Source organism: Anas acuta, chromosome 16, assembly GCF_963932015.1.
Source record: "Anas acuta chromosome 16, bAnaAcu1.1, whole genome shotgun sequence".
Lineage (NCBI taxonomy): Eukaryota > Metazoa > Chordata > Aves > Anseriformes > Anatidae > Anas > Anas acuta.
In genome coordinates, this window is record NC_088994.1 from 16,871,637 (window position 1) to 16,884,623 (window position 12,987).

A 12,987-nucleotide genomic window follows, 5' to 3' on the forward strand; every position below is an offset into this window, starting at 1 on the left:
TCGCCGCCCCGCCCCTCGCCGCCCCGCCCCTCGCCGCCCCGCCCCTCGCCGCCCCGCCCCTCGCCGCCCCGCCTCGCGGAAGGGAAAGCGAAAGCGGCGGCGGCGGCCGGGGAGGGCGAGTGGTGCGAGGGGCCCGACGGCATCGGGGCGATTTTTGCCGGTGTTGTGGGGGGCAGGACGTAGGTGCTGTCTGCTGGGGGAAGGGGCTCGGTATCGGGGAACGGGCTCGGTATCGGGGAAGGGGCCGCTGCCCGCTGGGGACGGAGGGGGGGAGCCGGTACGGGGCGGCGGCGGCGGCGGGAGGGCGCTGCCTCGGGGGACGGGGGACGGGGGACGGGGGACGGGGGTCGAGGGACGAGGGACGAGGGACGAGGGACGGGGGTCGGGGGACGGGGGACGGGGGACGGGGGTCGGGGGTCGGGGGACGGGGGACGGGGGTCGGGGGACGGGGGACGGGGGTCGAGGGACGAGGGACGAGGGACGGGGGTCGGGGGACGGGGGACGGGGGTCGGGGGACGAGGGACGGGGGTCGGGGGACGGGGGTCGGGGGACGGGGGTCGGGGGACGGGGGTCGGGGGACGGGGGTCGGGGGACGGGGGACGGGGCGCTGTAAGGGTCTGCCTCGGTGCTGGTGCCCCGCGCCGCCCCTGGGCGTGCTCGGTCCGGGGATGCGGGGCGGGCCCTGCGGGGAACTGGAAAGCGAAACTCGGCGGCGGTGGCGCGGGCGGGGCCGTGGCTCCCCTGGCGTGAGGGGCACCGAGCCGAGCCGCACCGAGCACTGAGCAACGTCCTCGTCCCGCAGAGCCGCGACGCCCCGCAGAGGAGCCAGCGGCCGGAGCGATGGAGGGGGCCGGGCAGGGGCCTGGCCTCCGGCTGCCCCGCGCGGGACGGAGAGGTGAGGGTCGCCCGGCTGCCGCAGAGCTAAGGCTGCGTGTGGGCTGGGGGTGGTGCGGGGGGAAATGCTCCTTCCCTGCCTGCGCGCAGTGCAGCTTCCTCTCGGCTGCACGCTACTGTGTTTACTTAATTATCCAGCCTCTCACTGGAGCCCACAAAGCAACGATGTACTGCAGCGGTCTCTCTGCTAACTGATACTGCTAGTGGTCAGTGCCCTTCGAGCGTTCTGCTGAGCGTGCGAGGAAGGCTACGCAGCCTATGCTTCCTGCTACTGCGACAGGCTGGGTCTTGTGCAGAAGGTTGTGTTTTAACTGTGCGATTTGAAGTCATCTGCTACTGCCTTGGTAGTCATGTCAAAGACAGCTAACTCTCAAGGAAAGCCTGTCCCATGTAGGATATGTCATCATTGGCCTCCCTTAATTCTGCTTTGTGGAAAAGGGTTTATTTTCTCAGTGACTTCCCAGCTTCACAACTGGAGTGGGCTCTAGGTATGGTACTCTTTAGCAGTCATGAAAAGGATTATAAGGGAAATACTGAGGGTCTGGATATAAGTGAAATGCTAGTTTTCTAATGTGGTGCAAGACGCGCAAAATATGCTGACAAGCAGGCCAAAATACTTACACTCTCATGTTGGGAGGCAGGTTAATATGGTCATTATAATTAACAAATGTCTTTTTTTTTTCTTTTTCTTTTAAGGGCATGCAGGTCGCTGGGATACTGGGTTTATACAACAAGGGAGAAACAGAATAAACAATGTGTCAGGCCAGACTCATAAAACAGTAGCTCAGGCAGGGGAAAATCCCCAAGCCAGTAATTATACTCTTCTACTTGGGCAAAGAGAAGAGAGATCTGAATATTTCTTCAGTCAAGGAAGAAGAAACCAAGGTGGACAAACCAACAGTGGAGCCACAGGACATTGGAATGAACAGGAGAATGAGGGGAGAGGAAAGCGGTATCGAGGTGGACAAACACATGAGAGGGCCAGAGGACCCTGGAATGAGCAAGAAAATGAGGGTAGAAGAAGGAGGTATCAAGGTGGACAAGCATATGATAGAGACAGAGGACTCTGGAACGAACAAGATAATGAAGGTAGGGTAAGGAGATATCAAGGTGGACGGGCATGTGAGAGGGCCGGGGGACCCTGGAACATGCAAGAAAATGAGGTTAGGGGAAGGCGCTATCACAGTGGACAAGCACTATCTGGACAAGCCCAGGAAGATGCTAGAGGGCTGAGGAATGGACAGGAAAATGAAGGGAAAGGAAGGAGCATACAACTCAGGAGGAGTATGCACTTCTACCAGAAACCTACCCCAGGTGGTGCTCAGCTCAGTGAGCAGCCTCAGCTCAGTGAGCAGCCTCAGCAAGTCAAAAAGATTGGCTACAAATTCCTAGAAGGTCTCCTACAGAAAGACCCTTCTGAAGTTGTCATCACACTTGCCTCAAGTTCAGGTTTGAAGGAACTTCTTTCCCAAACCGCTATGAAACCCAGTTTCGTTCAGCTCATTTGTCAGGTGCTTCGAAAAGCATGCAGCTCCCGAATGGATAGACAAAGTGTTCAGCAACTTCTTGGAGTGGTGAAGGAGTCCAACTTTCTCAAGATCTGTCTGCCACAGTATGTGTCTGACATGGTAACAGAAGCAGTTCCTGCTGTCCGACATCAGTATCCTGAACATATTGGCAACATCATTTTGCTGCTTCAGGACCTAATCAGTATTTTCCCAGCTAGTTCTGTGCAGAAAATCTCCATTCTCTTAACAGTCTTGCCAGCATCCATAAATGCCTTGCGAGCTTCTGGTGTGGACATCACGGAAGAAACAGAGAAGAACCTAAATAAAGTCCAGATGCTTGTGCAGCACCTGCAAGAGAAGAGACGTGAAGGCACACTGAGGGCTGATAACTATACTCTTATGCAGCCTCAGGCTGACGGTCAAGAAGAAACCTATCGTACAATGACCATTTATCCAACATATAATGAGGTACACCATGATGAGAAACCCTTTCTACGTCCCAATATTGTTTCCGGAAGATATGAGAGCACCAGCATTTATCTTGACACTCATTTCCGGCTTTTGAGGGAAGACTTTGTAAGGCCTTTAAGGGAGGGTATCTCAGAACTTTTGCAGAGCTTTGAGGACAAAGGTTTGAGGAAGAAAAAATTTGATGATATCAGGATCTACTTTGACACGCGGATTATTGCCCCACTCTGCTCCCCAACTGGTGTCGTTTACAAGGTTCAGTTTGACACAAAGCCATTGAAATTTGTGCGATGGCAGAACTCCAGACGTTTGCTATATGGATCCCTGGTCTGCATGTCTAAAGATCACTTTGAAACATGCCTGTTTGCCACTGTTTCTAATCGGGATAGTACAGATCTTGCCAAGGGAATTGTAGAGCTATGTTTTAATGCACAGAGCCAAGCACTGCTGGCAGAGGTTCGTCCCTCAGACTCCTTCCTCATGGTAGAGACAACTGCCTACTTCGAGGCATATCGGCATGTGTTAGAAGGGTTACAGGAAATCCAGGAGGAAGATATCCCGTTCCAGAAGTACATTGTGGAATGTGATGCACAGGTGAAGGAGCCAAAGTACCTTACAGTGGATACTACATACAACTTTGCACCCTTGACAGAAGATCCCTTGGCAGATGAAGAGAGAGCTCCTGATGGTCTGAGAAGGCAAAGTGTCCGTGTTCTAGATCACAGCCAGTGGCCTTCAATGGAAACCTTGGGACTAGATGAGTCCCAGATGGAGGCATTGAGACTTGCACTCACCAAGGAGCTGGCTATTATCCAAGGACCCCCTGGGACTGGTGAGAAACATTTGCTTTAAGTCTCTGTCATTTAAGGAGTTCTCCTTAACTTCCTCATTTAGGGAGATTGTCTCCAGAAAAAGCCAGCTGCCCTGTGTCCAGAGCTTTAGTTCAATTCCTATTTGATGCTTGAGAAGCCCAGTTAGTGTGAGCTGTGGGGAAGAAGGTTAAAATATTCTGAAATACCCATATGAAAATGTTTTCAACTATTTGATGCCACGGTACCTCTTCAACTATTTGATACCATGGTACCTCTTGCTGCGCAACAGCTCTATTAACCTTTTTAGCAGGTTTGAACACTAAGAATGTTCAGCCCTGATTCTCTGCATGAAGAAAGAATTGCTAGACTAATGGTAATTAATTTAAGTGGTACCTGAATTCAGTAAGCACCACTGCTTGTCTTCTACTAGTACATGAGTGTTTTGTGTTAAGCTAGCTTCAGTGGCTTGGGAGAAGCAGTGGCAGGAAGAACCCTGCATACAGGGATGGATTACCCTTTTCTGATTCAGATCTTGTTTTACAGGGAAGACTTACGTGGGTTTGAAGATTGTCCAGGCTCTCTTGACCAACAAGCATGTGTGGCAAACGACTGTCCAGAATTCTCCCATCCTTGTAGTCTGTTACACTAACCATGCGCTGGATCAGTTCTTAGAAGGTGAGAGTATCTAGCAAGTATGATGGAACGGAGGGTAGAAATTATACTGTAACTCTTACTCTGTCCTACCTTTTGTCATGAAGACTTGCCCTTTTGGCTCTTTCTTGTGATTCTAGCCACATATATACATAGTAATAAAACTTCAGACAGACCAGTCCAGTGTGTTGTGTGCAAAGACTGTTCTCCCTACCCTTTATTAGGCTGCACAAAATAGTTAGCCTCTTTAGCACTAATATTTCTTTCTCATTCACAGGAATATACACATTCCAAAAACACGGGATGGTACGTGTTGGGGGGAGAAGTAGCAGTGAGGTCTTGAAGCAATTCACCTTGAGGGAGCTGAGGAAGAAGTGTGAGTTCCGACACAACTTGCCAATGCATCTCCGCAGAGCCTATGTGAATGTATGTATAGAGTTCACTGGAAAAGACTGGGTTACCTGTCCATTGGAGAAGCTAACTAAACTTCTTCCAGATCTGTTCTTTCACATTGTCTTACACTGAAGTCAAACTTTTAATTCTTCTTTGTTCACAGTATCATAACTTTTTTTGTTCTGCTGTTTCTGAACTCTGTTCTTCTGCATATGTCTTCTCTCTATTATGAGCAGATAACCAGTCAGATGAAGCAGGCTGAGGAAGAGCTCCATAAAGGAGCAAAGCACTTAGAGTGCACAACACATGGAGTGCTGCATGAACGTCACTTGGAAGCATGCATTGCCCCCCAGCACTGGGACAGTCTGATGAAGGGTCTGGTAAGAGAGGTTCCCTTCTTATGAGTCAAGCAGTCCCCAAGTATACTTACTGCCCTTTCTGAAAATGTGTCTGGGCTTCCCCCAGATATACTTCCTTTAGCCTCACTCAACCACTGGAAAAGAAAAGGAGTGAATAGCAAGCTGTGCCAAAGTGACAGGAAAACAGAGTTAAATTTTGCTCCTTTAAACTGCAGAGATTTCAAGTGATCTTTGTCAGAGTAAAAATACAAGTGCACAAATGAAAGCCTTAACCTGAAGGAGAGGAGGGATGCTATTTCTAGAGATCTGAGGTTGCCTAGACTTCTTGGCTCTGGAGGTCACTTGGTGGACTTGTCCTAATCGTCTTATGCTTCAGGGCGCTGCTTTGTCATCATCCTAAGACTGATGAGGCTAACTGATTTGACTCTTTATATTAGGATCATGAGGAATTCTACTACAGTGCTGCACAACACTCAGTGATTCTGGAGTGGCTGGGCCTTGGTGTAACTGTTTTTACCCAGAGTGCTGCAGAGGATATAGAGGCTGAGAATCCAGGTAAAAAACAAAAAACAAAAAACAAAAACCATCTTCTGTAGGCATTTGCCTAAGCAGTGTATGCATGCCAGAAAATAGACACTGCTACTGAACAGAGGCTGAAAGATGCATAACGCTGTAAGGCAATGGAAAGATTAACTTTAGTTTCTACACTGTGATCTGCTGCACTGTGATTCTGCTAGAGTGGCTATGACTTGCTGCATGTAATTGGTGACTCTTCATAGGTGGTCAGCAGGAGAGAGAGGAGGAGCAGGAAGGTGAAGCAGAAGAGCTGTTGGAGATTCCAGAGGAGGCTGACCTGATTCAGGCTGATAGAGTGATTGAGGATGAAGAGGCAGCAAAGCCTCAGAAGAGGAAGGAGGAAGAGCACAGGGCTGTTCGTGAGCTAGCCAGTGTGTTGTTGGCTATGAAGCTGGAGAACGAAGAAGAAGGAACAGCCCAGCCACAACAGAAGACTGTGCAGTGGGAGGTAACTGTATACACTAGTATACTGTGTCTCTGCTTGATTGTGTAATAACATGGGCATGCTAATACAGAAAAATCTTTGTGTTTTAACTGCTTATTTTGGGGTGGGGGCCTATTTCCCTCCCTCCCCCCTTCTCTCTAGATAACTGCTACCCAGAGGAAGAAAATGAAACAGAAGATGAGGGTTGAGCTCTGTAAACTGAGTGCAATGACGGAGTTAGAGGCCAAATCTATTCAGGATCTGTGGCAACTAGACCTGAGCTCTCGCTGGAGGCTTTACAGGTGACAAATATGTTTTACAGGGTCTGTCAAGCAAATGTGTCATAAGACTGTTAGAGTTCACAAACTCCTAGCAAGCTGAGGTATTTCTGTCCATACCTGTTCAGTTCATTATCTGAACATGTTTTCCTGTAAGATATTTGCTTTTATCCTGCCTACATTGGCAGGACAATGCTGTCATCTCCACTGTGTGTGTTGGGGACTGAGTAAAGATGCTAGTCATCTCTTGCAGAAAAAGCACGGAAGTTCTGAACTGAACCCACCCAAAACTTCTAGGTCACTGTGCTGCTTCTCTTGCTGTGTGTGGTAACAGCTCTTTCTTCTCAGGCTTTGGCTGCAGACCTATCAGGGGTTTATACGAAGGAGGATTCTTCAGCATGAACAGCAGTACCAGGCAGCAGCAGAAAGGCTAGCAGAACTAAGGCTGCAAGAAGATCTGTGCATTCTCAAGGAGGCTAAAGTTGTGGGGATGACGACTACAGGTGTGCAGCAGTTGGGATGCAAACCAGCATTGCACTGTCTCCATTAGTAATTACCATTTAGTAATGACTAAAAGACCTTATTGTCAAAAGATTAATATTCTGTGCTGCTTGACAGCCTGGGTCAGGCTCCATGTTAGTTTGCAGCCTTCTTCATTTCTGACTCCCTCTGCGAACATGTCTATGACACAAAGTTGTCAGTTGGCTGCACAAGCATTTTCTGCACACTTTTGAGCAACATTATTTTAATAGTAATGCTCCATTTCTTGTGCCTCAGTTAAACACAGTTCATGTCTCTGATATCTCCACATCACTTTTTGGTGAGCAGAGGCAGCATAAGTCTTGTAATATCACCCTTTGGGAAGACAGTTTTGGGTTTTTATGTATGGTGATCGATGTGTTCTGGATGTATTTTATGTCTGAAGAGAGAGTTAGGAAAGGGCTAAGGCAGGTGTGGCATTCTAATCCCCACCTCTCTTTCCTGACTTCTCTGCATATAGAAGTCATCCTTGGAACAGTGCTGTTTTAAAGTCCACATTCCACAAGACTCAGCATTTTGGAATCACGGGAATTTTCTGGAACATACCTTATACCTTCCTAAAAACTCTTATCATACCGCCTGCACGTAACTATACCTGTTAAGACTTATCTTCTCTCCTTTCTCAGGTGCTGCCAAATACCGTCAGATCTTGCAAAAAGTAGAGCCAAGAATTGTAATTGTAGAAGAGGCAGCAGAGGTGCTTGAGGCTCACACTATTACTACTCTTAGTAAAGCTTGCCAGCATCTCATTCTCATTGGAGATCATCAGCAGGTAATATCCATGGCAGATGCCTCTAACTGTTGTGCAAATAAATTAGAATACTTTAACCAAACATGTTTGGCAAACACCAAAACTTACTGCTTCTCAGTTTCCATGGATACCATGGGTCTTGTCTCCTTTGATTATGGAGCAGAGTTACTGGGGGACTTATCTTTTTAGTTTAACTGACACAACTTGACATGCGCTCCAATCCACTTCAGTTATGACAGTACATAACTTTGTTAGTTAGCACTTCTGCAAGAATCCAGTCTCTGGCCTTTCTGTTGAGAAAAGCCCAGCGACAGGAAAAATAGATAAGTGAAATCTTACTAATAGGTAAGAGTGCTGTTAAAATGGACCCAATCCCTTCTCGTTCAGCTGCAGCCTAGTGCTAATGTATATGACCTGGCGAAGAACTTCAATCTGGAAGTGTCTCTATTTGAACGGCTGGTGAAAGTTGATTTCCCCTTTGTCCGGCTGAAATACCAAGTAAGGAACAGCTATAAAATATTTCCTTATTGCATTTGTACTTAGCTTGCTTTAAGTTTATAGTACATCTAAGGCTGCTCTGTGAGCAGAAATATAAAAGCTAAAATAATGTGTTACTTTGTTCCTGAAAGGAATGGTAAGAACTGTCAAACTGTCACAAATGGTATACTGTTGTTCAACTAAGTGTCTTATTCGTCAGTGATGTGACCCACAGCACTGTGGTTCCCACAATTTTTAGTGCAGAGAATGTAACTTATTGTGGCATCCAAAGCTGTTCTAGAACTGTGGAGACAGAATCTTTTTGAGTTGCCTCCTGTTAAATTGTTGCAGCCATATTTGTTGGTGTCTGGAGAAATTAATTCTACCCCCAGAAGTCCTGTATTAAAATTGCCTGGAACAGCTGGTTAGGGGTTAGGGTGAGATGCTGGCTTTTGTTACTAGAATGCTGTTGTTGTTAGATTTGCACTGAAACCAGTATTCTTATTACAACCCTGCAAAATGACTTTATTGAAGGTACTCTGATACCATTTAGCTGTGATTGCTGGTGGTGGTGGCAGCAAGGGTGAGATAGGAGGCACTCTATTCTTGGCTTGTCTTCACCCTTGTCTTGTATTTAGCTATGGTCTATACAGTGGAAAAACAGATTATTGGCAGGGAAATCAGGTGCTCCTTCCTCAAGACTGATGCAGCTGCTTTGTGTTTCAGCACCGCATGCGTCCTGAAATTGCCCAGCTTCTCAGTCCTCATATATACCAGGAACTGGAAAACCATCCCTCTGTCTTGAAGTATGAGAACGTAAAAGTGAGTTTTCGGTAGCGCAAGCACTTTCTCTTGCCCCTGTTACTGGCTAAAATAAGTTACCGTAAAATGTAGTGTTAAAAGATTCCAACTTCTAAATCAAGTTCATCTACTGAAATAGATGAAGGAGATGTGGGATATAGAAATAGGCAAGTAATTTGTAGCTCTTCTGGTATTGCTGATGGCAGACACTGGAAATGGATCCAATATTGATGATTATAAAAGAACAGTGAAATATGGAAGAAGGACCAAAAGAATTGCAGGAGATTGAAACCTAGGAGTAAATCTTAAATGAGACACTTGAGGCATAATTTATGAAACTCCAGTGTAAGACAGGTGACTTCGCTACTGGAATCTTCCTTCCCTGAGTTCTTTGTTTGGGCATTTTACCAATACACAGCATCTGCAAGCAAGATCTATGCAGTATAAAAGTATAAAGCAATCTTTTATCGATTAACATGCATAACAAGCACCTAGAATTTGATGAACTGAAAGCATTAGTATGCTTGCCACACCATAAGACACTTGAAGAGTCTTTGCTGTTGTCAGGTAGGCATCAGTCAGTAGGGTCAGCCTCTGCTTCTTCCTTAATATTATTGTTTTTATCTTTCACTAATTCCCTTTCTTCTGAGTTTTATTTTTCCCCATCCTAATTACGACTTCATATCTTCCCATGTTAGTGCTTTTATTCCATCTTTGAACTATTGTTAATTGTATCACTGTCTATAAGTTTACCTTTCTTATCTTGCATAGCCCTGTTCTGTAGGCTTGTTTCCAATACTGTTGTAACTAGCTTCCTCAGAAGTCTGAGCCAAAGTTACACTGTTCTGCTGTATCAGAGTTAGGCTTTAAGTTCCTGAAATAAGTGACTGGATACCTTTGGAAACATAATTTGATGTGGTTATAGAGAGGATTACAGTAGCTTAGCCTACCTGCATCTTTCATAATGAGAAGACATTACTAGTTATTTTAAAGCATGTTTTTTGCTAGTCAGTTTTAGACATGTGCTAAGCTCTGTGCACTGCTAACTCCCTATGTTTTCTCCACGTGTTCCAAATAAGTTTTTATTCACACCATGAATCCAAAACAGAACTGTGGTGATTTGGGAAATGTTATAAGAACCTAATCTTTTCTTTTCCACAACCTGAAAGCATACTGTAGAAATAACTGAAAAAAGATGGGGAATAAAATGATCCACAAGAACAGATGTCATATTAGGATACTGAAATGTCATTAATAAGCTGAAATATCATTAATAGGTTTAGGTTTTCATAACATTGGTCAGAGGTGACTAAGAAAATTGCCCAAGTATGCAGTAACTACATATTTATTGAGTCATCTTCTTAGTAGATAATCAGGAACATAGAAACAGACCATAGTGACAGAAGCTAGAATTCTGCTTCTGAAATTCTTTCTGTTTCCTCTTGTTTCAGGGAGTCTTATCTAACCTCTTCTTTGTGGAGCATGACTTTCCTGAGCAAGAGATTCAAGAAGGGAAAAGCCATCAGAACCCACATGAGGCTCGGTTTGTGGTGGAACTGTGCAAGTACTTCTTGTGTCAGGATTATCTACCTTCTCAGATCACCATTCTCACTACTTATACTGGGCAGCTTTTCTGTTTGCGCAAGCTCATGCCAGCCAAGACTTTCGCAGGTGTGAAGGTTTATGTAGTGGATAAATACCAGGGAGAGGAGAATGATATTATCCTGCTGTCACTCGTGCGGAGCAACAAAGAGGAGAGAACTGGATTCTTGCAGATCCCTAATCGGATATGTGTAGCGTTATCCAGAGCTAAAAAAGGACTGTATTGTATTGGGAATATGAGAATGCTAGGTAAAGTTCCTCTCTGGAGCAAGATCATTCACACCTTGCGGGAGAAAGGCAACATTGGCCGCTCACTGATCCTTTGCTGTCAAAACCACCCTGAGACCAAGACGCTGGTATCTACAGCAGCAGACTTCAGCAAAGTCCCAGAAGGAGGCTGTAGTCATCCCTGTGAATTTAGGTTGAGTTGTGGCCATGTTTGCACAAGGGCATGTCACCCCTATGACACTCAGCACAAAAAGTATCAGTGTCTGAAGCCTTGTCAAAAGGTGCTTTGTACAAAGGGACATCGCTGCCAACAGTCATGTTATGAGCCATGTGGACCATGTATGGTGATAGTAGAGAAAACAATTTCAAAGTGTGGTCACCTGCAGATGGTGCCATGTTCTTGTCCAGATAGTGAGTTTGTCTGCCAAGAACCTTGCCAGAAAAAGCTGAACTGTGGGCATACATGCAACAGATTCTGTGGCCAGGAATGCACTACACGGTGTCCTGAACTGGTTAAAGTCACACTGCAATGTGGCCACACCCAGAAAGTTAAATGTTGGATCACTGAAGAGATGAAACATGGGAAACCTGTTGAATGTAAAACTAAGTGTTCTGTCACACTGGAGTGTGGTCATGCATGCTCAGGTTCCTGTCATACCTGCTTTGAAGGAAGATTTCATAAGCCATGTAGCAGCCCATGCAAGCGCTTCTTGGTCTGCTCCCACAAGTGTCAGCAGCCTTGTACTGTAGAATGTCCTCCCTGTCAGCTTGACTGTCAGAACCATTGTGTTCACAGCAGGTGTAAAAAGAAATGTGGAGAGCGCTGTTTTCCATGTGTAGAACCATGTGAGTGGCAGTGCCAGCACTATCAGTGTACCAATCTTTGCAGTGAACCATGTAATAGGCCTCGCTGCGATGTACCATGTACTAAGCTGCTGCGATGTGGACATCCTTGTATTGGATTGTGTGGAGAGCCCTGCCCAAATAAGTGCCTTGTTTGTGACCATGAGGAGGTCACTCAGATCTTTTTTGGCTTTGAGGAAGACCCAGATGCTCGATTTGTACAGCTTGAAGACTGCGGCCATGTCTTTGAGTCCCAGGGCCTTGACCATTATATGGATGAAGATGATGATGTCGTCAAGCTGAAGGTATGTCCTGTCTGTCAGACACCAGTCAGAAAGAATTTGAGATATGGTACCATTGTGAAAAGGCGGCTGGATGAGATAGAGAAGGTGAAAGAGAAAATCCAAGGCCCAGCACAGGAAATCGAGTCTAGCAGACAAAGACTACAGGCTGCACTAATAGGGAATGCTGTTCTGCAGAGGAATCTACCCCATAAGTACCTCATGTTGGAAGATAAACTAAAAGCTTCTGATCTTTCTATAAAGAGTATTGGACTAATTGAGAACCAGCTTAACTTCTACAAGCGTGTAGCTGACCTAACTGATTCTATGAGCAAAATTGATGTGAATGAGCGGAAAGGCCTGAAAAAGCGGCTGGATGAAGTCCAGGAGTGGCTGGATATGCCACGCATCAGCTTTACAGGGCAAGAGCTCTCTGACCTGCAAGCTGAGATCCAGAGACTGACTCTTCTACAGAGCCTCTTGTCAAGGTGCAAAAGCGCAAGTGGGATGATCACCACAGCCCTCGCAGCAGAGATTGCCTGTGTACGTGAGATTTTGGAAGGGACAAAAAAGTTCACAGAGGCTGACGAAGCTGCAGTGAAGGCTCAACTGGAGAGGCTCTGCACCGCCTTGCCTGTGTCGGGGCTGGGGATCTCCGAAGCTGAGCGGGTGCAGATTGTCCGTGCCATAGGCTGTCCCCGCGGCCACTGGTTCAAGTGCAGAAACGGGCATATCTATGTGATTGGGGAGTGCGGGGGGGCGATGGAGAGGAGCAGGTGTCCCGAATGCCACGCGGTCATCGGGGGCACAAACCACGCTCTGGACAGCACCAACAGCCTCGCCCCCGAGATGGACGGAGCGACCCACGCAGCCTGGTCCGAGACAGCCAACAACCTGCTCAACTTCGAGGAGCTGCGGCTGCTGCTGTAGCTGCGCGGCCGTCCCCGCTTCTCGCGCGCCCCCGCTCGCGGACACGGCGTCGGCTCTCGGGCCCCCAGTTAATAAAGTGCACGCACGCGGCCCGGCGCTGCCCGCCCGCCTCCTTTGTCCGGGCCGGGAGGGGGCGGCCCCGGCTGCGGGCGGGTTGCCGGGAGGGGGAGG

At 47.1% G+C, this 12,987-nt stretch overlaps 1 protein-coding gene across 3 annotated transcripts; it reads left to right on the forward strand.

The window, feature by feature from the left end:
• The first annotated feature begins 46 nt into the window (after positions 1–46).
• On the forward strand, positions 47–12,909 carry ZNFX1 (zinc finger NFX1-type containing 1). Of its 3 annotated transcripts, none has more exons than XM_068700595.1 (14): positions 47–179; positions 803–895; positions 1,591–3,702; positions 4,226–4,357; positions 4,611–4,759; positions 4,963–5,106; positions 5,523–5,640; positions 5,865–6,109; positions 6,248–6,387; positions 6,712–6,866; positions 7,530–7,675; positions 8,042–8,152; positions 8,858–8,953; positions 10,384–12,909. In XM_068700595.1, exons 2-14 carry the CDS (start codon positions 841–843, stop codon positions 12,814–12,816), a joined length of 6,036 nt encoding a protein of 2,011 aa, XP_068556696.1. In that variant the 5' UTR covers positions 47–179; positions 803–840; the 3' UTR covers positions 12,817–12,909. The 3 variants fall into 3 exon arrangements, with proteins under 3 accessions (XP_068556696.1, XP_068556693.1, XP_068556695.1); XM_068700592.1 differs by having other exon boundaries at positions 51–160; XM_068700594.1 differs by having other exon boundaries at positions 61–122.
• Positions 12,910–12,987: the final 78 nt, after the last annotated feature.